The sequence below is a fragment of the Wasmannia auropunctata genome, unplaced genomic scaffold (assembly GCF_000956235.1).
Source record: "Wasmannia auropunctata unplaced genomic scaffold, wasmannia.A_1.0 LD336061.1, whole genome shotgun sequence".
NCBI lineage: Eukaryota > Metazoa > Arthropoda > Insecta > Hymenoptera > Formicidae > Wasmannia > Wasmannia auropunctata.
Window position 1 is genome coordinate 1,477,094 of NW_012026829.1, and position 27,669 is coordinate 1,504,762.

General features: G+C 39.2%; 2 protein-coding genes across 2 annotated transcripts; one reads left to right on the forward strand and one right to left on the reverse strand.

Moving 5' to 3' along the window:
- The first annotated feature begins 12 nt into the window (after positions 1 to 12).
- Positions 13 to 3,733, forward strand: LOC105450463 (23 kDa integral membrane protein). Its single transcript, XM_011690314.1, has 5 exons — positions 13 to 601; positions 1,427 to 1,624; positions 2,059 to 2,235; positions 2,328 to 2,513; positions 2,721 to 3,733. Exons 1-5 carry the CDS (start codon positions 515 to 517, stop codon positions 2,799 to 2,801), a joined length of 729 nt encoding a protein of 242 aa, XP_011688616.1. The 5' UTR covers positions 13 to 514; the 3' UTR covers positions 2,802 to 3,733.
- A 703-nt stretch (positions 3,734 to 4,436) lies between these two features.
- Positions 4,437 to 27,383, reverse strand: LOC105450464 (probable serine/threonine-protein kinase nek3). The gene is made up of 10 exons (XM_011690315.1): positions 27,274 to 27,383; positions 14,574 to 14,668; positions 14,084 to 14,257; positions 11,676 to 11,893; positions 10,357 to 10,509; positions 8,239 to 8,617; positions 7,655 to 7,808; positions 6,671 to 7,265; positions 5,630 to 6,435; positions 4,437 to 5,134 (listed from the first exon to the last, which is right to left on the reverse strand). Exons 2-10 carry the CDS (start codon positions 14,614 to 14,616, stop codon positions 4,789 to 4,791), a joined length of 2,868 nt encoding a protein of 955 aa, XP_011688617.1. The 5' UTR covers positions 14,617 to 14,668; positions 27,274 to 27,383; the 3' UTR covers positions 4,437 to 4,788.
- Between the last annotated feature and the right edge of the window lie 286 nt (positions 27,384 to 27,669).

The window sequence follows — 27,669 nt, forward strand, 5'->3', positions numbered from 1 at the left end:
AATAATTTTGAAGATTTAATTAATAAAAGTTCTCAGTTCTGCAAATATTCCAAGGTACGACTTCTCGAAGGGCGGATATCGCAGATTCAATTATAAATGTGGCTTGTGATTTTTTGCTTCGTTTACATCTACAACGTGTACTTTTTGATGACGATGTGAACGCCCGGGAGAAACTAAAGGCCGGTCAATCGAATGGACATCATGTTGACTCCCTGCTGATTAATAATCGCAGCTTTTAATAATTTACGTCTATCACACATACCGCGAATGGAATGATTCACCTCAGCGATGCGTCGTATCTTTATCTAGGACGCTCTTATCCACTTATCTTATATTTGCCAGTGATAAAGCACCGTAACGTTAGGCAATGATGCTCGGGTACCTGTCGACGTTCCCGATCGACTAATTACGTTGCTTGTCGCGTCGCATCGTCCCCGAAATATTCGCCTCCCTTACGTGAATCGGTGAAGCGTGAATTCGCGACGGAGGATATCTGCCGCAAAAACGCAAGGAGATGATCGCCAAGAATACCGACCCGCCCTTCGAGAAGCGGATCAACGCCGTCAAATTCACGATTTTCTGCTTGAACGCAGTAATATGGGTGGGTGCGCGTGAAGTTATCGCGATTACTGCGTCGTCTTGTGAAATTAACACCGTGATAGTGAATTAATACTACAATCTATTTTAGGTGTGAATTAAAAAAAAAAAGAGTGAATCAAAGCAGTTTGCAGTCGGAAGACAATTGTGAAATGAAAAAATTAAGGCGTTTGTAATAATTGATATAATAGACTTCTCTCAAGAGTTTTCCAAGAATTTGTTTCGTAAAACATGAATCATTCTCTTTCTATTCTTTCTCTTATTTAAGAAAATTACTGAAACTGATTGAAACTCAGTAGGATAATCGATTGTTTCCTTTTAAATGATTTGATTTCTGATTAAATTATACATTCTTTTAGATATTTTTTAGATTACGTTCAATTTTGATATGCAGAAAGAAATTTAAATCAAACTAAAATTGAAAGCCGTACGATTTTATCATTTTGCCTTACACATAATAAATAAATGTAATATACATACAAATTTTTAATTGATAACTATATAAAAATAGAATTTTTACGGAAATGATAGAGATTGATTGAGCAGTTCATAAAATATAAAATTTAAGGTCCAAGCGTGATTTATAAAACTTCTTCGAATTTTTTTATAGAAGAAGAATAATCTCTTTATAAAGTTTCATTTAATTGATAAATTTTCATAATTAATTTATAAGTTTCTAATAAATTTAAATCGATTAATTTTTCTAATAAATATTTGGATGGATATATCTCTATTACACTATCACGGTTAATTTCTCATTGGAAGAATGATCGTTGCTGCGACTTTAAATTACCATGCAATTAACAAAATTTTTGCCGTTTGGCGAAAGATCCTGGGATGCGCGATGTTCGGACTGTCAATCTGGATGCGGTTCGAGCCGATGTTCGAGGAGTGGGTGGAGTTTTTGAACATGTATGAGTTCTACATCGGGATTTACGTGCTGGTCGCTACCTCGGTGCTTATCATGGCCATTTCCTTCATCGGCTGCGCTGCCGCGCTTATGGAACACATCATGACGTTATACACTGTAAGAACGCTTATCAGTCGGGCCAATTTCTCGAAAGGAAAGAGCATTTCGAGAGAAAATTGATTTGCAAATTGCTTAGAAATCCGACTTTTGCGAACTATGTAAATTAATGTTTCGGAAAAAAAACATAGGTCTTTTAAAATCATTTTGTCGCAAATTAATTATTCCATAATTATTCAAATACTGATTAATGACACAGTGCTTTGTGAAAAAAATGCTCGTTTTGTTTTACAAACTGAGATATGTAAGATCGAATCTTTTCAGGATACTTTCTTGAAAGTAAATTCCTCTCACTTAATATTTAATTCAAACAATTATTTCCAACGCTATAAAAAAAAAACTTTTTTAAAATCGATTGAAACTAGAAAATTAGTTTTTCGCGATTACAAGAAATTCGATGTTCGAAGAAGCGCATGAAAGACCTTCCATTTTAGCACGTGGCTCTCCAAGCCTTCAGCTTCATCTGCTGTCTAGCCGGAGCGGCGGTCATTCTCGATTTTTCAACGTACGACAGTAAGATTCAGCCCATCATCGAACGGTCCATGTACAACCTGATCAGCAACTCCCATCACGACACGGCGAGCTTCATCCTGCGAGTAATCCAGGAAACCGTAAGTCAACGTTGTGCGACCTTTCTTTAGATGGGAAGATAAACGAGGCCTCGTTTCTCACGATTATGCATCTTCGACGAATAATGCGTTAGGTCGGATGCTGCGGGGCTGACGGACCCAGGGATTACACGCAGATGCGTAAACCGCTGCCCACCGAGTGCCGGAGCACCGTCACCGGGAACGCCTTCCATCACGGCTGCGTGGAGGAATTGTCCTGGTTTCTGGAAGCGAGATCGGGATGGCTCGCCGGTCTCGCGATGGCGTTGTGCATGCTCCATGTAAGAAGGTCTTTTCTTTTTACCTTCATATTGCCCCTTTCTTGAAAGATGAAGAATAAACGTATACGATTTGGACGTTGGTAGTTCGACTATAATTACATCGCAGTTGCAATCTCCGCCTCTTACTCTAATTATATTCAATAGAGAATGACAATTTTCATTCGTTTCGTGCTGCTTTACTTCCAATTATTTTTCTTATTATTGCAGGTGCTCATAGCGGTGCTGTCGCTGTCGCTTGTACGTCTGATCAAGAAGGAACAGGATTACGTAACACCGTACAGACGTTAGGCATCAATTCATCGTCTAACGACGGAACAGTGACATATTATAATATATTAATTAGCATAATTATATAATTTTTTTTACAAGAAAAGAAACAGAAAGTTATAAATTCTATCAAATTGCGATTTTCGCGAGTATATATACTTCAAAAAAGTGACAAGGATATGTAATCAGGGATATATAATAATTTCTGCGTTTGTATCTTTTAATTTCTAAAGCTTTCAATTTTTAAAGCTAAAACAAAATTCGATTTTCTTTATAATAAATCTTCATGAGTTTAAAGTTGGCTTGAGATTCGAAACGAAATGGTACGTACATATACATCGTCACTGCTTTATAAAGAGCCTAAAATTACATTTTAATTATCGCTAATTAATTGCGACAAACATTCATGCGTTTCACTTTAATCAAGTACTTTCAGCACATTCAATTTGCTCTCCTATTAACATTTTTGTAATTTTGTACATCTTTTTTATTCCCTTGCATGATTTATACTTATAACTTAATCTTTACAAAAAGAGATTTATATATGGAAAACAGAGAAAGAATGCATAAATAAATTAAGTTGCTTAATAATTATTAAATACCAATATAATATAATCGAACAGTTATTGCTAAAAATGAGATATTATCTCTGATATTCAACGTAAAAATTCGCGACAATATATTGATAATAAAATAAAAAAAGAATAAATGAATACAAAAGTAGCTAAATCGAATTATGATTTAATAATTATCGTGAATAATCACATCGTTTATAATATTATATGTGTAAGAAGTAACATTCCGATTTTTGCTGGAAAATGAAAATTTTAAATTCTACATCGTTTCAATTTAACGTATTGATCATACTCGCTTTTGTAAACTGTTAAATCATATTGTTCATTTTATTATACGTACGTTGTACACTTAATTAAAATTTACGTTATATTAACAAATTACTTAATACCTTTAATTTCCAATCTTTTCTATTCTGATATCTGGATTTATTGCGACGTGATAAGTGAATTCCCGTTTTCGCTTTATTTATTTACAAAAAATACGCGATATACATACACAATATATGATATACAATATATATATTATAATCAATAATTTATTTACAATAATGCCGTTCAATTGCGATCATCGCCGTTTTATTGTATCGAATAGTTCAATGCTGTAAATTTGCCATTTTTTTCGTCTAACATGCAATGTTAGACCGCGTCTTTTATGTTCTATTTTATTTATGTAATAACGTATATTGACCTGTTTATTACATAATTGCAATTATATGTATAAGGCACGTTCGGGAAGCACGTCGTCAGCACTATCACGTCATTCTATCTTTATCATTCATTAAGATAAGAATAGAATGACGCGATAGCGCCGACAGGCATACTCCCCGAACGCGCCTATATATTGGAGAATTGTTGGTCTATTAAAAAACACTGTAAATTTGCAATGCTGGCTTCGATTCTTATTTTTATTTTGACATGAATAAATTTATTAAAATTTATTTAAAAAAATAAATTTTTTTAATTTAACACATTTTTTATTAAAAATTTTAGATAAGTAGAATATTTAAATTTTAGTTAAGTGAATAAATTTATTAAAATTTATTTTAAAAAATAAATTTTTTAAATTTAACACATTTTTTATTAGAAATTTTAGATAAGTAGAATATTAAATTTACAATCATTATATTATTTATTAAATGTCCAATTTTCGCTATGGCAATCAATGCAAAATGAACGTGCGAAATATATAATGTACTTTTATCGGAAGAATTAGCAGAAAATATCCATGAAAAAAATAAATGTTTAAATTGTTTATGATCGTAGCGCTGTTCGTAGAGGTTCATTGTAAAAAGAATTATGTTCTTTCCCTTTATATAATTATAAAAATCAATAAATCTAATATTTTGTTCGAAAGAGAACGAATCTACCTGGCGATTGATCGCAATCGAAATGGACCGCGAAGGGCTTAAGGGGTACAAAGGTCGGATCGAGATCTAACCGACGAAGGGGAAGGGGGGATAGGCCACCGGCGCCGGATAGTAACCGGGATACGCCGGCACTGTCGGCTGCACCGGCACCGTGTTGGTGATATAGGTAGTGAGTTCGGTAGGCACGACCCTTGTGGAGAAGAGGGTGGTGTAGGCGGTTTTGGCGCCGAAGGTGAGCTTTAGCACCCGCGAATCGGACACGGTGGCGAGAGTCTGGGTGACCAGGGGCGCGCTCGTCACCGTGAATTGCTGCTGCTGCGGGAACAGCGGCAGCTGCGGCACCTGCGGCACCTGCGGCACTTGCGGCTGCAGCACCGGACTCAGGGTGGACGTGCCGTACTCGTAGGACGTCCTGAAGCAGAGAAATGCAATCGAAATTAGAAATTATGTATTATAATAAAAAGTGTAAAATAATTTAATGAGATATTTAAATATAATGAGAATAACTGAGATTCATTCAAAATATAATATAATAATGGTAGAGCATAAAATGCTTGCAATAGATCGACGCGTATAATTTATTAAATATTCTAAATATCAGTATTCAATTATTTATTATTATATTGAAATTCCGCTCGAGGTTAATAAACGCAGGACAAAAGGAACGGCCAATAATTCGAGTAAATAAGGGTATTAAAAATTAATAATTTATTACATATATAGTACCGTGCGCTTACTACATGTAATAAATTATTAATTTTTAACCATCTTATTTGCTCAAATTATTGGCCGTTCCTTTTGTCCTTTGTATTTATTATTCTTTAAATGTCCAATTTTGTGTACCTCTATTATATATATATAAAGATATTTCGCTTAGTAAAAGTATTTGGATATAGGAGATACTGACTTAGGTATGGTGCCGACTGGCCTGGTCAGCGTGGAGTAGATGGTATTTCCCGCGTTCACCACGGGAATCACGTGCGATTCGTATAGCGTCTCCAAGGTGATTACCGGTCTGGAGGTAGTGATGACCTGGGGTTGCGGCTGACCGAAGTATTTCAGCAGAGCCAGCTGTTGGGCCTGCTCCGGAGTGAGCTGAGGCTCGGCGTTGCTGCTGGCCGCGGCGTCGTTTTTCACCTTGGACGGCGACGGCGACTTGAAGATGTCCAGATCGCCGTCGGAATCGTTGTTGGGCACCACCACCCTCTTGGGCACGTCCTCGTCATCGCGATCGTCGTCGCCAAAATCAAGCTCGAGGTGCAGCTCGCTGCCGGCTTCGTCGAGCTTCGAGTTGAACTCGTTCAGCGTCTTGCTCGGAATAAACTGATAGATCTCCATCGGCGGTAGCGTCTTCGTCGCCGTCACCACACGGGCGATGTTGTATGTTTGCACCAGGGTCAGCCGAGTGGTGCTGTTGCCGGCGTAGATCACCGGCAGCATATGCGTCTTCAGCAACGTCTGCGTCGTCGAGAACGTCTCCGTCAGCGTTTCCAACGGCGGCGTCGCCTGTGCGGCGTCCAGGGAGATCGCCGGCAGAGTCGCGACGGACGAGTCTAGCGGCAGGGTCGACTCGTAGGCAGCCCCAGTGTTCGCCAGGATGTTCTCCGTGAGCGGTTCGGTGGGCGAGACCGAGCTGCTCGGCTCGGCCGTCGCGAACGTTTTCTTGAGGGTGGAAGTCACCGTGATGTAACGGGTGTTTCGAAGTGTTCCCACCTGAAGAGTGTTAACGTCTTGAGTTATTAGATCTAGTATTTAGTGATTATATATGATAATCCGTAGTCGATCATGGAAATAATTTAAGTAAAAAAATAAAAATAAAAAAGATAAATGTGACAAACCAAAGGCTAATAATTTTAATTAATTTTATTATATACAATTCTCTTTCCAGCATTTAATCTAATTGGTAAATAAATAGATGAAAAATAAAATTAAAAAAAAAAGAACTCACCTGGTAAGAATAAGGTGATTTGATAGTGGCAATCTCGAAATATATATTATCGAGATCAGCTGCAGTAGAGATCTCCACGTTGAGCGTTTCCACCGGCAGGATCTGTTCTCCAGGATGCTGCTGCTGCTGTTGTTGATCCTGTTGCACCCTGACGGTGGCCACGTCCTCGCTCTCACTGGGATCTAACTCGTCCTCCGTCAAGGATAGCTCCTTTCTCTGGGCAACATTGGCGCCACTCGGAGCAACGTTGATCGTCGTTGCTGTCAACGCCGCCGTCTTGCCTTGCTCGTCAAAGACCGCCCCGAGAAACGATTCCATCGTGCTCTGGGGCTCGGCCGTCGACGTTCGCAAATCATCCTCGTCCACCTGCTTGCGAATCATGATCCTCGGTTTCGGCGTGGTCTTGTACGACCAGCGACCTTGCGTCCTCGGTAGCTTCACCTTGGGCAGAAGACTGACCGTTGTTGACGGCTGCTGATCGCTGTTCTTCGACTTCGTCGACTGTTTCGAGGGCGAGTTAGTGGACTGATTGTTCGGCCGGAAACCGCTGCGACGACGAGTGGGAGCTTCAGTGGTGGTGGTCGCGGGACGATTTCTGAAGAGATTGGAGATTTATTATTGGAGAGAATTTTATTTTAAAATTTACCCTGAAAATCATGTTAATCATAGGACAATATAGTATTTTGACGAATTTTATGTGATTTTCACAATTTTTTAAATATATACTACAAAAAATTTTGTTGTAGTGCACAGTAAAATTTATCAAAATATTATATTGTCCCACGATTAACATGATTTTCAGGATAAATTTTAAAAGGAAATTCTCTCCGTATGTATATAAGAGATTCACTTCGTGTCAAATTATTTTATTATATTTCCTAATTTATAGAAAAAAATTAATATTTGTTCGACAAAATAAGGGAGAAAAGACTTTATAAATTACTTATTAATTTTATTCTTTTCTATTCCGTCAACGACACTTACTTATAATTTGGTCGCGTTGTGCTGCCGGAGCGATTCTTTCCGGTCCTCGTTTGCTGTGGTTCGCTGTTATCGTATTCATCGGCGATTTTGTTTCGGAATTTGGGTCTGGACGGATTGGGGGTCGAGTGTCTTCGCGTCGTTCGCACTGGAGTGCCTAATTCGGAAATTAATTAGTATAAATCTGTTCCTCCAAGGATTAAGAAAATTTTTATATTATAAACTGAGATTGTGAAATTAATAAAAAATTTTTTGTTTTTATATTTTATATATCCCTTTATTATTGTTTATGCAATAATTAAAATCGTTGATTAATATTTTTTATACGTATAGTTATTGAGCTCATAATAATTATTACACGATACAAATTACATTACTTTGAAAGTGAAATAAACTAAAATTTTTGGAACTAATAAAAAATTAAAAATCTTTTATTTCTAGAGTTTAAAAAATTTCTGTACTAAAAAAATCTTATCACACATAAGACACAAATATTGCGTTTTTGTATACAAAAAAGTCATTATATTATATATTAAAATTATCTGAAGAAAGAATTTAAACGCGACATAAAAAAATGTATTAATCACCTGAGGGTCCGTTGAAGAGAGCCTCCAAGGGCAGCGAAGACTCCTCCTGTTGATGGGTCGGGGTAGGTTCCAGCTGAGGCTTGAGCTTGCCATGCTGAGGACCGATGGTCTTCAGAATGCGGTTGGTGTTGGTGGGCCGAATCTTACCCTCAGCCACCGGTGCGACCGGCTCTGTCAGGATTCTTGACGAGCTCTGCAGCACCTGGGCATACTTGCCGTTGATGTAAGTCCCGATCACGCTGGTCTCGTGCACGGTGGTAAGCCCGTCTTTCACGATGGTGCCGCCTAACTTGGTCACCAGACCGGTTGGGTTCTCTTTATCTCTTCGCGGGGTGGCACGCGGCTTGTGAACCTTCGACGAGGGTCGCAGGTTGATCAACTGTCAAGAACCAGGATTATACTTGAAAAAAGCCGCATCATTGAGGATTATCGATAATAAGTCTGTGTAGTAAGCAATTGTATAATATAATAATAATTGAATAATTTTAATCTGAAATTTGTACAAATTTAAAAATTTGTTAAATAACATTCAGGAGATGGACTTTAAGTTATATTGCCAAGCGAATTGTAATAACAATTATATATTGGCGAAATAATTTTAATTTAATGTCATTTTTAATATGTTTTTTAAATTTAATAAAAAAAGATAGAGTTAAAATTAATTTTTCATAGTACAAGACGAGAGAAAAAGAGACAGAAAAGAGTTCGTGATAAAAGCCATAATGACAAATATTTTAATAATAACATATGTAACAAAGAGTATGATATAATAAAATAATAACTTGATTTAAATACAACAAGACATCCGAGATGCAGGAAAATATCGCTGGAAAATATTGTTGGAAAAGCGCGTTCGTCGCGCCTCGCGGGTGAAACCGATTTATCGGTGGGATCGGATCAGACTTTCACGCCGATCGCCGCGGTTGAAAGACGGACGGGAAGAGGGGAGGGAGGAGGGAGCAGAGCACTAGAAAGGATCGGCCTAGGAAATCGATTACGGCATGCGGAAAATTACGCCGACGCGGTTATTCCGAATAATTCCGTGTCGGCTTCGCGCGCGAGTTAAGTCGTGAAAGTCGCTAGCGGGACGCCCGTTGCGCAATTTTACGGCAACGCCGAGTATTTCCGCCCCACGACCTTCTCACCCCGCTGGCCAGATGACCCATTTTTTTTTTCATTCGGGCGTTCAGGGTTAGAACGCTTTCGGGAAGTCGGGAAAACGACAAAACTCGTTTTAATAGCGACGACGTTCGCGTATGTATATATACGTCGGGGGACGCGATCCGGTTTGGCGCGCAATTAGGCGCGCGATATCGAAACCAGATTCGCAATTTTCATTTCTCGCGGCTCGCGTTCACGCGCGCCGAAGATCAATGTCGCTTTTGTAAACAGGATACCTGACTTCTTTCCTATACCTACGCGATCTAGCGTGGAGAATTAATCGCGGATTTCGCGAGCGCGAAATCGTTGGCTGGATTCCGAAAGAGCCAATGTCACATTTCTGTCGAATTGGATCAGATTTTAGATATTTTCTCTTTCTCCAGGTAAATACGAATGGACGTTACAAGACGCAAAATTCTCGTGAAAGATACATTTATTTCCGCGGTCTCTTAAAAATAAGTCATCGATTTGGCCAAAAAGTTAGCGAAGACAAATTACAGGGAGGTTTTGGTGAATTTATAAAAAGTATGACTAATTCGATTAAAATACCATTAAAATGTCATTCAAATGTCAAAATGTCAGAACGTCGCTGATAATTTAGAGACAGAAATATTTTATATTTAAAAGTATTATTTTATATCGTATATATTTAATTTTAAAGTGGATAATAATACGTTTCTAAATATGTCATTTTCTCCACTTATTTCATCAGGTAGAGAAAGCAGATCTGAGAGTCAGTTGGTCCAGTTAGAAAATATTAAAAGGAGGCCAGGAAGGCATTATAAAAAAGGCGTAAAATGTAATTGTCGTGTACAGTAATTCTAAAACATGATATAAAATTAAATAGTGTCTAAAATTACATATTCCGAAGTTTCGAGAACGAGGAAACTGATAATTTATGGCATTTCCTTTACGTTCGCAATTTAAATCAGTTCTCTAATCTGACATCTTACGTACTTTGTATGTCTCGTCGATCACTTCCGTCGGCTGCTTTGAGAGAAAATCGTATTCCGGTTCGGCGAGATTGTTCTTCACTCCTGGAGTTTCATCCTTGGCGCGTACCTGAACTACCGACGACAATGCAGGTGCTTTCGTCTGTTTACTTGGCTCCTGAGGAATCACGCAAAATGATTAGGCCGCCTTTTCAATATATAGCGCCTTATAATTTGTGTATAACAATATATTTATTACAACGTATTTCTAACAAATTAAACTGTAATAATATATATAATTTTAATATATAATGATTAAGGGGTTACACCACCTTGACCGCCTAAAAATCAATCGGTAACTTTGGGAATTTTTTTTAGGAAAACAATAAAAGTAACAAAAAATTCGTTTTAAGGTTTTAATAATACAAGTCTTTAGAAGTAAAAAATATTTTTTTTATTTATTTTTTTAACAAAATAGCGACGCTGAAGCCAATTTACTAAACGTCGTTTTGTCAAATCGGCGTTGCGGGGATCTGCCATTCGATTGAACCTGGAGCAAAAAACCAAAATTTTTTAAAAACTATATAATATGCACTACAGAAGTACATACGGATATTTCAATATGTTAAATACTTTTTTTTTATTTAACATTTCTTGACAAAATTTTTTGGCCGAAAATAACTTTTTTTTCAAATGCTCACAATTTTTATAAAAATCTATATTTTAAAATATCCGTATGTACTTCTGTAATATATATTATATAGTTTTTAAAAAATTTTGGTTTATTGCTCCAGGTTCAATCGAATGACAGATCCCCGCAACGCTGATTTGACAGTAGCTACAAAAACGACGTTTAATAAAATGGCTTCAGCGTCGTCATTTTATTAAAAAAATAAATGAAAAAAGTATTTTTTACTTCTAAAGACATGTATTATTAAAGCTTTAAAACGAATTTTGTATTACTTTTATTGTTTTCCTAAAAAAAATTCCCAAAGTTACCTATGATTTTTAGGCACTCAAGGTGGTGTAATCCCTTAAACCGCTTTTTCAATACATAATTTGCCTTATAATTTGCACAATTTATTACAATAATTTAATTTCTGGCCAATAAAACTGTAATAAATGTTTATAATTTGAATATACGATCATGACAAAATAAAAAAATTCTAGCCGCGATATACTGTACGTGTTAAAGTTACGTCACGCAGGATGTCTCTCATACATATTAAAAGACTATATAAGGACATTTATTAAAAACAAGTCGATCTGAAAGTAGCCGAAGAATTATGCGTTGACGTAATGTAACGACCGGACGTCCTGCGTATAGCGTCATTCCGTTCTCACCTGACTCTTCGACGGATTCACCACGTTCTGCTCGACCACGGAATTCACGACGATCTTCGTACCCTTTATCTGCTTCTTCGTCTCGCCGCCCTGATCCTCGGCCTTGTGGGTCTTGCTGGGCTGGATGTCGGGGATATTTTTCTTCGGCTGCTGCTCCGTCGTCGGCTTCGTCTGAATCGCCGGCGTGGGGGACGTGGTCTTCTTCCCGACGTCACCTTCTGAAAACGAACGGCGCATTTGCATACCCGACGAGAATAAAAGTTGCGCTTCTGCGAGGCCGAATGATCTCGCAGAAAACAAGACTAAAAAAGAGCATATCCTGACGGCCAACACCCGCGCCGAAGGCCTCGGCCAAATTCCTTATCCCTTGGAGAGAAAGGATTCGAGGGGTCTATGTGAAAATCTCATTCCTCGACTCTCAATTTCCAAGCGAACGAAAATTAATCCAAATGAGTTGAAAATTGCAATTCATTTTAATACATCCGAATTGGCGCTAGAGTCTGCAGATATATGTCTTCATGTTCGTATTATATTATTTTTGAATTCAAATAAATTGATATATGAAATGGGCTATTCATCATGTTGAATTCGGATGTATTCATGTCTGTATTATATTATTTTTAGACTCAAATAAATTGAAATACGAAATGAGCTATTCAGCATATTAAATTCTGATGTATTTATCATGTCAATATTATATTATTTTTATATTCAAATGGATTCAAAAAATCAGTAGAGCTATAATTAAAAAATGTCGAAATGAATTTATTTCTATATCCATTTCAATTTATTTTTGTTTGCTTTTATTGTGCGTTTGGATTTATTGTGCGCATTATATAATTTTTTAATTTTCACATTTAAATTGCATTCTTATATTTTATTGTAATTTTTTTAATGTTGAAGATCTACATTAGGGTACAGCGGGTTAATTTGAATAGTGGAGTAATTTGAGTAACAATAAGCATTTGCAAGAATTTTAGAAAAATAAGAGATTTTAAGACATTTTTATATATTTTATTAGATCAGACATTAATCTAATGAAATTTATCTTAAATGTATCTTTTATTTTTCTAAAATTCTTGTAAATGTTTACTGTTATCCAAATTATCCCACTATTCAAATTACCTTGCTGTATACTATCCTACCTCCTATATACTATCTTACCTCCTATACACTATCTTATCTCATTAATTATATTAGTTATCGCGTATTATTTTACTTTATTTTAAATTCGGTGATTAAACTGACGTCAATTTTCAGTTGCTATTCGCGGCATTATTATATCATAATTATTTTCTTCATAGAATATTTATCTCCGTTTCGAGAAAAGGAAGCAAAGTACGTAGTTTTATGCTGAGTGGGTGGCTTAAAAAGTCAAGGAGAGGAGATGACAAGAGGGTTCATGACGAATGAACAATGAGCATGATCTGTACGCGGAGCTGGACAGCGATATGCTAAAGAGGATTGGTCTCCGACTCCCCTCGCCAAGGCCCACCTTGAGTACAGTATACTCTTTAGCGTTTCAAGGTCTCATCCTTACTTGTAAGGATCAGAGTTCGTGAACGAGCACGGCGTAACAAAAAGGTGTCGATTGCGCTCAGTTAGAAAGTAATTTCTGGCATTATCCACAATTCAAAATCGCATGACACCTCATGGCTACGAATACCAATTGCGGCGAATCTTCAGCTGCTTCGCCGATTGCGACAGCTCTCGGTATTTGTTTCTTTTCGCTGCGAATTTTCTCTTCAAAATTTCTCAATGAAAATTCACTATCGCATTGATAGTTGATTTTCGGATGATTATATCAATAATTAAAATAAATATTTTCTTTTAAGTACTTACCCATTAGCTGTAAGTACATTAAAAGAAAGTTAAATTTGATGGTATAAATTCATTACATCAACAATTTTCAGACGAGCCGAATTAATTGTATTTTAAATCAAAATTTAAATATTTAAAAGTTATTTTAATTTAAATTTCAAAAATTATTAATTTTTATACTTGTTTATTTTTTTATAATTTTAATTATTTTTACTTAGTACACTGTTAAATCTATATCATCAAATTTAATCTTATTTAAATCGCTATTGTTTCTATTTAATGAATAGTTATTTTTAACTAAAATAATGGAGTTAAATAATTTAAAACAGTTCAAATTTAAGTTAAATTCCATTGTTTCATTAAAAAATAACTATATATTAAGTAGAAGCAGTGGCAACTTAAAGTCACTATTATAGATTTAACAGTGTATTAAAAATAATTTTTTCATATCAAACTTTATTAATTATTATTGCAATAATATTAATGTATACTTGCAATAATATTAATGTTACTTCAAATTTTGGAAATTTTCTAACATAATTATTCGAGTGTAATTAATAAATAAAAATTTGCAGAGACGTTTGTACCTGGAGGAGCGCTCTGGGGACTGAAGACCATCACCGTGTTGCCGATCGTCGTGGTGAAGTCCAGGAAGCCGTAGACAGTTTGCGTGACAAAGTCATTGTTTGTGGTTGCTGGCTCGATCGCTGCAACTGCATCCTCCGAGTAGCCGTTGTAAACTTGCGCGGCGGACACTGCAACTGAAGTCGCGCGGGCTCACAAATATCTTCTTTATGTTGCAATCCGCGGTCCAAAGATCAATTGTAAAAAAAATTCCTCTAACAATCGATAGTAATATTAATGTAATCATTGTAATCTTATTGGATCTAAAACGGCGCTCTCGAGGAATTAATAAAAAGGAATTGATGAAAAAGCGAAACGTTATGCTTTTTGGCTGCGATAATTCTTTTTGCTTGCGACGCGGTCGATCGCGAAGATTTCAGGCGCGGTCCTTGAAACGGGAAGCGCTTTTACTCAAAATTCTGCGTTTATCGGCGATGATGTCAGTTCACTCACCATACGCTAGAGCTGCGACGAACACGAAGTATCTCGATGTCATTGCGCTCAGTCTGATCTCATCCTACGCGGGCGTACACGGAATCTCGCGGAATCTGCAAGAGTAAATGAGAAAAATGGAACATGAGAAAAAAATGTCCTCGCTGCCTTAATTATTCTTCGTATAAGATAGTATCTTGATGCGTATAGTGCTTGACACATGTAACCATATGTCGTCGTAATAGCTTCATTTTTGGACGACGTGTATACGCAATAAAAGTACATTCGCGTCACCGTTGGACGCGAAATGTAAAAGCGAACGGGAATATAGGAAAATATCGCGAAGATACACGTCACAAATAATTATAACGCTACCTTGCGATTCCGACGAGACCAAATAATTCGCGAGTTACATTCATCATGTAATATAGTGTAATATTTTCTACGATTATGGGAGAATCGAGCGGTGATTCTCAGGCAATTACGCAATTATTGCAGTTGCACGTGCAATCGGCCACTTAACAACCGTCTCCTGATGGGACGGGATAAAAATTGCGTGTTACATCAGCCGCGTAAATATGACACATTACCGTGTTATTTTGCAAAGCACCGTTACTTTTCCTTCTCCCTTAACAATTAACGATTATGTAAAAATGCCGGCGGATTCCGCCTCATTAGAAGTAACGTCTTGCCGATTATCGACGCGCGCTCGTCTCTCTTACGGGGATTGCTAATTATCAATTCACCTACGCGAGAGTTCTCGTCCTCGGATTTACGCAGTTCATCTCCATCTCTCCGCGGAAGAAATATTTCAACAGACAGTGGCATCGACGCGCGCGTTTCATCGACGATTTAATGACACCTATTCGATTGTTATTATTGTAATAAATTTCTCTTCTTAACATATGTTTGTTTCTGCTTAATTAAAAATTGAAATTAAATGAAATTTAATTTAATTTCACTTGCGTTCAATTAAATTAAAATTTAATTTATAATTAAATAAATTTAAATTTTCTAAAAATTATTACACAGCAACATCCGTGTTGGCTCGCATAGGCGTTACTTCGATATTGTAGATTTTTTCTTGACAAGCTTTAATGACTTTAAATGTATTAAAATGATTTATTTCAATAAACAAGAAACTTTTATAGTCGTTTGATTATTTCCTGGTTTCGGTATATTTTAATAGTTCCCCGATATTTTAATCCCTTTGACAATTTTTTTGTGGATAACGCTTTCATTCACGTAAAACATTGACATTGTCCATCGAATTTTAATTCGCCGCAATTCGTGCGCCGGCGAGTGAGAAGGATATACAAAGAGCGCGATTTCGCGATCTGTGCGTGAGGCAATCGGGAGTGTGTCGCAAGTTAAAAAAATTTCCTTCTCGCCCGATCGCTATCTCGAGCTGTGCTCGAGCATTGAGCATTGTGAGGCACGAGCACGTTCGGAAAACATCCTGTGTGAGGCAAACGTATAACAGCGACGCTAACACAATCGCGCGCGGCGCGGAAAGTGCGCGCTCGCCCGCGCCCGACAAAATCGTTACGTAACCGCGTAACCACCGCCTCGCCGGTAATCGTTTTAAGAAGCCGAAACAATGGTAAGAGGCGCCTTCGGTGAGTAGGCACGACCGGGGCATCTGTAATTAGGGCCCGAATCGGGCCAGATCGAGGGACGCCGACGCAGCTATGCGCGCCGCCCGAAAAGCGCAACGCGCTTTTTTTCTATTCTTATGAGCGCGTCGTGTGCCGTTACAGAACGCGCGCGCGCCGTTACATCGCCGATCGCTATACTATACTGGGTGTACCGGACGCTCCTCTAACCACGGCAACCTTGAATGCGAAGACAGTACTTAGCGGAGCCGTCGAGAGGGAAATATAACGTTCGTCGCACCTTTCCAATCGCAATGCATTCTCTCCCTTGAGCCGCGAATTACAAGATCGCGACTTAGAAGCCCGCTCCGACGCCGGTCGAGCTTGTCTCATCGACTTTCCTTGCCGAGCTCATAGGAAGTCTCTCGTTCCCAATTCTTATAATCGCTCGTCGGATATTAACACGCAACTTGCGAATTCTAATTTTCTTCAGTTCTCAATTATTCATATTGCGGCTTACGTATCTTTCATTGCGAGACCCGCTCGACCGTCACTTTCGCTGCTTTCCTTTTCATATATATACACGTCGGCGAAGCGCGAAATGTTTACTTCCGTCGCAGGAGCGAGATCTTTATTCGAGCCCGGCGGGGAGCCTTTTTCCTGGAGACCCAGAATCGCAATCGGGTGAATCGGAGTAGCGCGGCGCGCAGCATCGCGGAATCGCGAGAGCGCTCCTTTCACCCGCGCGTGTTCTCACTCACGAGCCGCGCCGCGGCTCGGAACCCCGGCGAGCCGTATAATAACGGCTCCAGCTGAAACTGAAAAGCGCGAGCGCAAACGCTTCTATCGCGGGAACCTGATTCTGATGATAGACTACGCGGCGAATTATCGTCGCGAGAGGCGAGTACGGGATTGTGTGAGAATTTGTACGGCTCATAAACGCGACCTGCCGAATGGAGAATTTACTCCTCGCTATAAAAGCGATTGATTTTTAATTTATCGGTCATCCGCAGCGATATCTTTGGAAAAGCGCAGAAAAGATCAGTTTTGCGTTAAAGAAATAATTGTAGATATAACGATACAGAGCGTTACAATCGGTTTGACTAACAATTGTAATATAATTAATATATATAGCATATGTAGTAATTATAATTATAATAATTAATTATAATTTTATATCATAATAATTAATGATTGATAATAATTTTCATGTTCTTTTATACGCTGAGAAAAAAAACTGATTGCACAAACTAAATTTGTATTGTTGTTTGATCCAATGGTTGATTCAACAATTCTTTAGTTGCATAAAGAAAAGTATATAGTTCATTCATGTCAGCCATCAAAATTTTTTAATCAAGAATTAAACTAAACCAACTCCATTAAATTATTTTGTTCGAAATACTAGTAGTATTTATTTGTGTTTGCATGCTATTTAGTTATCCAAGTAATATATTTGTTCAAATTCCAAATATTAAACTGACTAAACGATGCTGATGAGGATAATATAAACAGTGTGTATCTTTAATCGAATGGTTGAGTTAAATACGATAAATTTTTGTTGAAACAAAATACTTTAGTTAAAAAATATTTTGTTTATTATAGTAACAAATTATTTTGTGCCATCGTAGTAACGTTTAGTTAATCGTATCGGACTAAATATTTTGGTAAGATGAAACAAGTTTCGTGTTTTTCAACAAATTTTTTTTCTCAGTGTTCATATATATATATATATTATACTTAATACATTATAATTTTATGTTTATTGTTTCATCAATCAAAGCTTCGCGGATTCGTACGTGTCATGAATGAAAATAGTAAAGGCCGAGACAAGGCAGAGCCGAAAATAATCACCTCAAGAATTCAAGGTGTTTACGGAGCAACGGCGACGAGTCATTCTCCGGCTCGCGCGAAGGTAAAGAGGAGTGGCCCTACTCTCTCGCTCTATTCTGCTCTAGCGTGTATATACACATACGCGCATACGTGCGCGGTATGTGTAATGACCTGTAAGAAAAAAAGAAATACCGTGCTGCAACGCGCGTAAATCTCGGTCGACTGAACCCTTTCCCCCGCGCGTCCGCGCGACTCTTTCTTGCGATCGAGATGTGCTTTCTTGCGGAAAGAATCGCAAAATGTACAATGCAATATTCCATCACGCGCAAGGAGAAGAAACCTTAGTGTGATTCACGTTTTAAAAATTTATACTTAACTCCGTTCATGAGATAAACTCTTTCTCTCTCTACTGTTGTTATGTTTTTTTAGCGTGATTACGTAAAACCTCGTTACATTCCTATTTAATTTATCCAATTAACTGAGAGATTATAAATTATGCGCAAATAGTCAGAGATAAAGACTTCCTTATGGAAGACATTCCACATTCAGAGCTCCTTTCCCGTGGATGTGGAATTCCACACTCAGCATTCGGGGTATTTAAAAAAGTATTTTAACTTTTGACAAATTTTGAGAAATTTTGAGTGATTTGACAAAAAAATTTAAATGTTTCATTAAACTCATTAAAGTGTCCATGCTATATCTATGTAGAAAATATATTTCGCACAAACAATAAAAGAGATAAAATATTTGTTATTGATACTACTCTTCACCTTCCCCCTGCTTGGATGAGGTACTTAATGTTAGAAAAGTTAAAAATCTCTGCGAATAGTGGACTGCTCCAAAGTAGAGCAGCCGGTGGAAACGGAAAATGTCTCCGGGTTTCGGATCGTCATAAACACGATTGTTGCGAGGCCTTATTAAAAGGTGAGAATTAGCGGCCGAACGCCGCTGGTGTGACCGACTGATTTACCACGTCCGTGAGCGTAAATTTCGTGGTCAAGAGTAACGATCTTGGGCGAAAGCCCGTCTCGAAATATGCTGAAAACCGGTCATCAACGGCGGGAATGGTATGTTCGTCCGCACGAGATCGCTCAAGATCATGGTCAGCTCGAGACCCCCGAGACCATCGACCATCTCGACCGGGCCTCGGGGATCTGCAACTGCCTACGCATTCCCACAGTTACGTTTTCGGCACTTTCCCTTCGCGCGGACGCGCGAAAGACGCGCTCTCGATGCGATCCTTCTCTCTCCGAACTCTGCTGCATCTCGTGACTTTAATCGGAAATGAAAAATATCTACCCTCTAAAAGTAAATCAGTGGAATTATCATTGATTTACTTTTATCACTAAAAGACGATATAAAATTTCAGTTCTCAAAACAGTTTGACAGTAAAATTCACTGTCTTTCAGTGATATTCACTGTTTGAATCAGTATGTTATCATTGAAACAACATTGAAATAGAGAATCACTGCTTATCACAGCTCAAAGTATGTCATTGGAAAATGATATACTGACAATCAGTGATGATTCCACTGATGTACTTTTAGAGAGTAGCTTATTTGTCTGAAGTTGTTCCTCAGTTAAGTGGATAACGTATCTTCGGATATTGATAGTATCGTATATCTTTTAATAAAAGTGATGGGCATCTTTTTCTCGTAATGAATACGATTCGATCATACAATTTAAAATAAATAATGAATGATAAGTTCGTCTCTAAATACAGTATCTATTATTAGTAATAATATATTAATATTAAAATATAGTATTAATTAATATTAAAATATTATATGTAGATCCTATTCTTACAATTAGTATTAAATGTAGCATTAAAATATTATATGGATCTTACTCTTTATTATTGCGGTCATATTTGATACTTAGAAAATCTAGAGACCATCAGAGATTTTATAACCGAAGTGGAAATTTTTCACTGTTGACATATCACTTTTTCCAATTCGTCGCAGTATACGAGCAGTTCGCTTCGCTTTCGAAAGGCTCTTCGCTTCTCACTCCGACCGACGTATGTTAATCAGTTTTCCTCCGGTCATTTCTCCCCCCTTTAGCAACACCCACTGTGTCGTCAAACGTTAATATATCGAAAGCGGCGTGAGAATTAAGACGCTCCGAAGAAAAAAAAACGTAATAAATCAAACGGAACCACTTAGCATAAGTAACAACGTTGAAAAACATTAGCATATTCGCATCGCCAGAGACGGAGTCTCGCACGCGTCGTGCGAAATCACGTTCGCATACTTGCTTAAATCTCCATTTGAACGGCGTGGCCATGAACCTACCGCGGGCGTGAGGTAAATTTGGACATTTTCTGCCAGATCACTTCATTTCAATTTCATTTACCTGAGATAAGCGAGGCAAAATAAATTATTAGGGAAGGCTGAAAACGTTCATTTTGATTTGACGCAAGTAGGATCGATTGAAAAAGCAGATAAGATTCGTGACTGAGGCGCGTCGTACAGGAGGAAGGTGTTTTCTTCCACGAGACGTGAAATCCACGTAAACGGTAATTTCTTCCTAACGAATTTACATATATATACGTCTGACGCAATCTACTTAATTGCGCACGTGTCTACTAAGCGAGACGATCCTAGACAAGTCTAATCACAATTCAGCGGGCTGGGCGGATTATGAGAATTCCCGGGAAAACACTTTCCCATGCGTGCGGCTTTTTCTTCTTCTTCGTTCTCTTCTATTCAATTGGAAAAGGTTATAACTCTCCCGAGAGAGAGAGAGAGAGAGAAAGAGAATCCTCACACGTTGTCTTATCGGAGCCTGACAAGACTCCTTTTTCCCAGGAACAAATGCGTCAGCATCAATCCGCGGCCGTTACTCCCTCGAAATATCGCCGAGCTTCTTTGTCACGTAACCATTCTCGCGTCCGGTTCAGCTTCATTCCTTCCGCTTCCGAGGAGAGGATTTTCTTCGTCAGTAACAGTATATAGATGATCATCAGATGCGCGACAATTCGTCGGCGAGGTCGGAATGGAAATTAAACGGAAAGGGGGGGGGGAGGGGAGGGGGAAACGAGGATTCCATTGTCTCTGCGCATCTCTTCGCGACAAGTGGCGAACGTTGACATCGACTCCCTCGCCTTCCCGGGGAGATCACGGCCGTTCACGAGATCTCGCTGCAGGTTTTGTTGCGGCGACTTTTTCCTCACTTTTGCCGCCGAGGACGGTTATTTTTAATTGGACGTCCTGCGTCGCGCGGCCTTCCGGGCTGGGTATCCAGCCGGGAGACGAAGATGAGGATCCCTCCTCGAAGATCCACGATCTCTAGCCGCGCCGCGAGCGGCGGCACCGCCAATTCATCGTCGCTTAAATTTATTCCTCGCAGTCCGCCCTCCCTGTTAGCGTCTCGATCCCTAGCTCCTTAAGATCGCCGCGGAGTCAATTCGACGAAGCGTTCTCCGGCAGAATGAAAGTAAAACGCACTCTTCGAATCGCTGATTAAATTAATTACAGTGGAACGGCTAACGAAAATTGAATTAATGTAGTATAAATCAAATGGTGGAACGGCGTTCAAAGTTTATCATTCAAAGTGATCGTTTTCACGATCGAAGATTACATATTGAATGTTATATATATATACATATATTAAATTCCAGCGAATTACAATACATCTGTGTAGTTATACTGCAATATGATTAAATTGACATCGTTAGACGAGAAGATCTTTGAAATTTGCGGCGGGGTGAAACGGTGCGCGGTGTCGCAAATTTTAATGTCTTCTTGCCGCCGTAAGTCGTTCGATATCCGCTTTGGAGATTGTCCGGGAGTTTACCGCAAAAACCGCGTCGGATCGGAGCTACAGCCTCCCCCCCCCCGTCGTTAGGCAGTGCGGCGCTTGCGAAATCCGCCAGGAATCGCTCGCCGTGCTCGCTGATCGAGCTCGTGCGAACGCGCGAGAAAAAGGAAAAGAGAACGCGCGCGCGTCCGCGACTACGCCGCGCTTTTAAAGTCCCTCGCGTGCATCGGACTTGCAAAACGGGGACGGGATTTATTTTCGCGGGATGACAAAGTGCCCAGTCAAACGCATTCTGCGACGCGCGGCGGACCTCGCGCCTCCGGTTTCGATTATATTCGTTCGAGCGATTTGGCAACGGGAGGATTTAACCGTTGGCTCGTCGAATTTTGCAATTCCGACCATCTTTCAATCGAGGTCAACGGGGGGGGGAAGGAAACGACTTTTGATAATAACATAATAATTATTCCGAGAACGTATATAAAATCGACTTATGACCAAACAGAAAGTATATGTTCCAGATCCGCATTACATTTGCGAAACTTATTATTAATTCATTAGCGAGATACCTCTCACGTGTAATCGTCGGACAAAGGAAAGGGGGAGAGCAGAGGAAAAACGTGCGCGCTCGAGGTATCGCGCGATAGTGTCCGGGCCGTGCGATTTAGCAACACGTGCAAATTTCCCTGCCGCTTATGGCATACAGCGCATTGCTTATAGCCATTCCTTAATTGCTTCCTGATCACGCGGCCCGCGCGCGGCCGCGATCGACCCAGATTCTCCGGTTCTCTCCCTCGGCCGCGGATCCACAAGCGAATCCTGACCGCGACAAGATCGCCGCGGTGGCGAGATCGAGCCGGAAGCGGAAGCCCGCGAGATTTCACTCGGAAGCCTCCCCTCGCGCGCGCGCGCACACGCGTTCACGTGCGTGTACCGCGAGAGTTTTATCTTACTTTCCACCCAGCAGCGTAAGTGCACACGTAACGTAACCGTTAACGCGCGTAAAAATGTGCACGCGCGGTTCCCGCGATCGCATCGCGCTGGAAACGCGCGAGCCGTTATAACTCCGTAATTACGCTTACCGCAACGATCGAGTTCGCGTGCTTAAACGTATACGAAGGAGCGTTGTAGAACGAGTTGTAAAAAAACTAACGGAGTTTCGTCGAATATTATACATAGATCGAGAATAATAAATCGCGCGATCAGATTAAGCGTCATTAGATCTGATTGTGAGATAAAATTGCAGATCTAGAATTATAAATGATCTCTTTCGCTCTCTCCCCCCCCCCTCTCTCTCTCTCTCTCTCTTAAAGCCCGTTCTACAATGAAACTTAAGATTTAAGTTTTAAATCTTAAACAGTAAGCGTTAAGAGTTAAGCCGTTACATCGTAGTGTCTACAATAAATAAACGTTGTTAAAGATTATAACTTTAAGCTTTAACGACCAAGCATCCAATCAGAAAGCAGACGCAATAGAAGGCAGTGTGATAATTGGTTTTTATATCGCGCAACTTTAAGCCGTAGATTTTTAGCCGTAAGAATTAAAATTTCGTCAATTCGCTTGAGGATTGAAGTTAAGGCTAAAGTAAAGGCGTGAACGCCTTACGAACGGAAATGACATCACGAATTAACGTCTTAAAGCTTAAAGTCTTAAGTCTCATTGTAGACACCGCTTTATATAAAATTTGATACACAATCAATCAGAAGTACGAATCGAAACTAATAGATTTTAGATTTGCTCTACAAGTATACAATTTAAAGATGAAATAAAATTACGTAAGTTACACAGATACGCGTAAAAAAGTAGTACATAATTAAGAAAAGATAGATTGATTTCTACTGAATGCCGAGCCATCGTTTCCGATAAGACAAGACGCACGGAGGTTTCGATTAAATCTCGGCGCTCGATTTCATCCGTTCTAATTAAAAAAAAAAAAAAGAGTGCTACGTTCAGGGTCAATGGGGGAATTGCGACAGTTCCTTCGTAATTACCGCCCTTCGCGGTAATAACACGACTACGTGAGATCACATGGTTACGCGGCTGTGGCAGAAGTGTATCGCGGGGCGTGTGTGTGAAAACGGGAGCGGTGAACGTGCCCGCGCACGCACGCATGCCGCACCGCGCTGTCATGCCGCGCGTTAAGATCACGAGCGCGCGGACGGACAAGCCGCACGTGTCGCGAACAGAAATACCCGCGCGGACCGGGCCCGGTCGCACGTGACCGGGGACCTCGCTTAGAAAGCGAGCTTGTAGGTTTCTCAGGAATGCCCATTTAGCAATCGCTCTCCATCAGCCCCGGCCCCGAATGGAAACGACCGCCGCCGCCGTCGCCGTCGCGATCGAGTAGGCTACTCGGCGAGCCGAAAGAACGAGACGTCGGGAGCTGCGACCGCGAGTCTCACGAACTTTTTCGTAACACGCCGAGCTGGAATTATATCGAGAGATATAAAACGGGAACAAGTATAAATTGTAAAAAGCAGAAAATTGACGTGTTAAAATAATCTAGAGCACACTTATATACAAGAAATAAGGTAAATGTCCCAACGACTGGACATGTATATACGTATATCCGGACATTTACACAAAAGTTATCAATCTCGATTCCCTTTTTTATTATAATGTCAAAACTTCATTGTAAAAATATATTATAATAAGAGTATTCGAGATTAATAATAATAAGTTTCGTATACGTGTCCGGACTTAAATACATGTCACTGGAACGTTTACTTCATAGATATACATATGTAAGCTAGAAGAGCTCCTGAACCTCTTGTATAATAGATATAATCGGATTTACAATCAATAGTAAATTTTTGTTCAATGGACTTGTTAGAATGGACAAAGTCAATTGTTTGGATTAAAATCTGTCTTGTTTAGAAGCTTAAATTCACCGGAAGTTTCATTCTTCTAAAATTCCTTGCTATTTTTTGTATACCTATGACTATTTGTAAATAATAATTTATAACCGTTGGTTATATTTAGAAATAATATTAATGATCTCATTGTCATAAATCATACTCTTAGAAATTTTAATTAAGAAGTAAATAATAATTAACGATCACGAATCGATTGCATAAATAAACGATAATTGATAAGTGAAGGATGAATGAATCATTTTCTCGAGCGATCTCTCGTAGATAAAAAAAAACGGTAAATTTTTCGTTTATAATATTAAGTCTGTTTTTTTTTAAGTTGTGGTTTGAGGTGGTTAACAGCAAGGATTTAATGCTAAGTTTTCTCCTTAATTTAAAATTGCGGAAGATTGTCAAATTCTGATTCCAAAAGCCGAAAGCCGGAGACTTCGGTTTTACGCTGTTCGCTTATCAGATCTGAGTGAAAGTTATTTTGTTCCGAAATATGCTAATCTCCGATATACAACGGCTCTCGCTTTTTCGCGCATATATCGCGCACATCAGGTGTATACCGCGCACGTAATATAACGCAACGTAACGTACAAGCGATATCCCAATTACAACCGGGAGTACCTCGGCGCAAGGATGCCGTAGGGAACGTGTAGACGGTGCAAACGGTTATACACTTTCACTTGAATCTCGCTCAGCTTTACGGCTTAAGGGATATACACGGTGTCCACTATCTTCCTCGTCGAGGTCATATAATATCTCGATTATGCAAGGCGGTATCGAAGCGATAGGCAAATGCATCAAGATGAGCGGCAGTAACAGCTTCAACAACCGAGAGAACTAATCTCAATTATTATCTGAATTGCTAATTATTTTTCTAACAATCAAACAGCAAAGAAAGTGTTAATTAAATAATATACGGCAATTATTAATAATAAATATTTTTCTACAGATCATCGTTCACAATGTACGTTTTTTTCTCGAATTTTTTCTCGAAGAATGTATATACATAAAATCCCTCTTTCAAATGTCCTATAATGAATTGACGGATATCGCGGACGCGATCTAACAAATGTGTATAATGATATAAAAAATACTGTCATATAATTAAAGTCAGTAGTCTTAAAGCAATTTATGGCTCGAGTCTCTGTCTCTTTTTTACTCAATTAGCCAGTCCATTTATCTCGAATTCTCCGGTAAGCAATTAAAGGCGGATGGCAATTAAAGATCGAAAGTGACTCGCTCAAAATTTCGCTTCGGGAACCGACTCTCCGCCGCTGCCGGGCAGCAAGCGTGTTGTATTTCTTGCCGAGCGCATCGCCGTCTCGGGAGATGCGACTGAATTCCCAGGCGTATCGTGAGACGAGGATGACATTCACTCTGTTCGTTTATACGGCGCGCGATCGTTTGTAAGAAATATATTTCTGCGATCCACGCGGAACGCGTCTCGTAAGACAAAATATATCCACTGTTCCTTCTGTGGCGGACGAATTTAATTTAGTTCGGAGCCACATTTTAGGGATATCTTCATTTTATTTAAATTTGACTGGATGTCTTCGAATTCTTAAAAAGAAAAGTACAGAAACACTGTGTGTCAGTCGCGTTAAAAGCCCGATCTCTCTTAGCGTCGAAAGTCTGCGACAGAAAGAGGATCGGCTTGATTCCCTCCCTGTTTCTCTAGCTGAAAAATTTCGCATCATCTTCTCTTCTTACAAATTAAGCGCACAGATACGGACGAATACTCTCTCGCGCTTTCTCTCGTATTCAGCTTACATGAAAGTGACACGATTCCTTATTCATTGGATGCCCTGATCGCGTCGCGTTTTTGTCCTCGAACGTATATCTTTCGCGAGCTGAGAAACGCGATATGTACACCGTATGTATGTACACGCGTACGTGTATTCTGGATGTTCTTTTTTTAAATTCTGGGCGACTTCGATCGAATTCCAATTAACCTAATATATTTCGAATAGGAATCGCGAATCGAAGCATAATAAAGTAAGTGTTGCGAAATTTGAAGCAGCTTCTCAAATTTCGCAACCTACTTCAGTCTAATTAATCATTTCCGGGTTACAATTTCCTGGGCGCGAAATTTAAATCGAACGTAAATCCACGCATGTAAATGTAGCATCATCTTTTATGAATAATGCGAATGTTTTAACGCCTCTCAACACCTCCGCCTAGGTATTCGCCTTGGTGCTGTTTCCATAAACAATTGATGTTAACCGATATTACTTGATTCTTCTCATAGACATGATTCAAAAGAAACACAAAAATCGTCCAAGTGCCAGTGTTTTTTAACTGACATTAATGGAAACGGTAAAACTTTTAGGTTTAAAAAAATAAATACAAATATTTTTATATAATATAAATTAAATGAAAAATTTTATAAGTTTCAGATTCTCAAAGAATTAGCGACTGAAACCCCACATAGGAACGGAATGTAAATAAAATAAATTCTTATATAACATAAACAATGATAAATACGTATCTGTAGAAACAGAATAAAATATTAAACATACTCTTATTGCAAAATTAAAGTATTAAAATATTGCTATTTGCACGTAAATTTTAAATGACACAGGCACAGAGAAAACTCTTTCAATTCAACCATGCGACGCGGGGGTTGACAGGAAAAACGGAGCGCGGTGTCCGTCGAGGTGTTTCTCTACGTACCGGATCGCGCGGAACGCAATTATCCCTGGGTTTGATTTGGAGATGCTCAACTCGCTGACAACTCGCGGTGCACGGCACTCGGCATGCCAGCTCCCAGCTCACCTCGGACTGACTGCACGGGCCCTGGGGCCCGTGTCGCGGGGGCCCTCGCGATCGCAGCTTGCTTTCACTCGGCGAGTACCGCATATACGATACCGCCGCGCGGATCGCCGATCGCTGATAAAGACACGGGATTCGATTCGGCTTAACGCGCCGCGCCGCGCCGCGCCGTGTGCGCTTCGCATAGAGTCTATGGGATTTAATGATATTCCGTCACGCTACGATCGATATTATGTATATGTCATGCTTTGTACGCAATATTCAAATAACTCATAAACTTGGTATTTCGTATTGAAT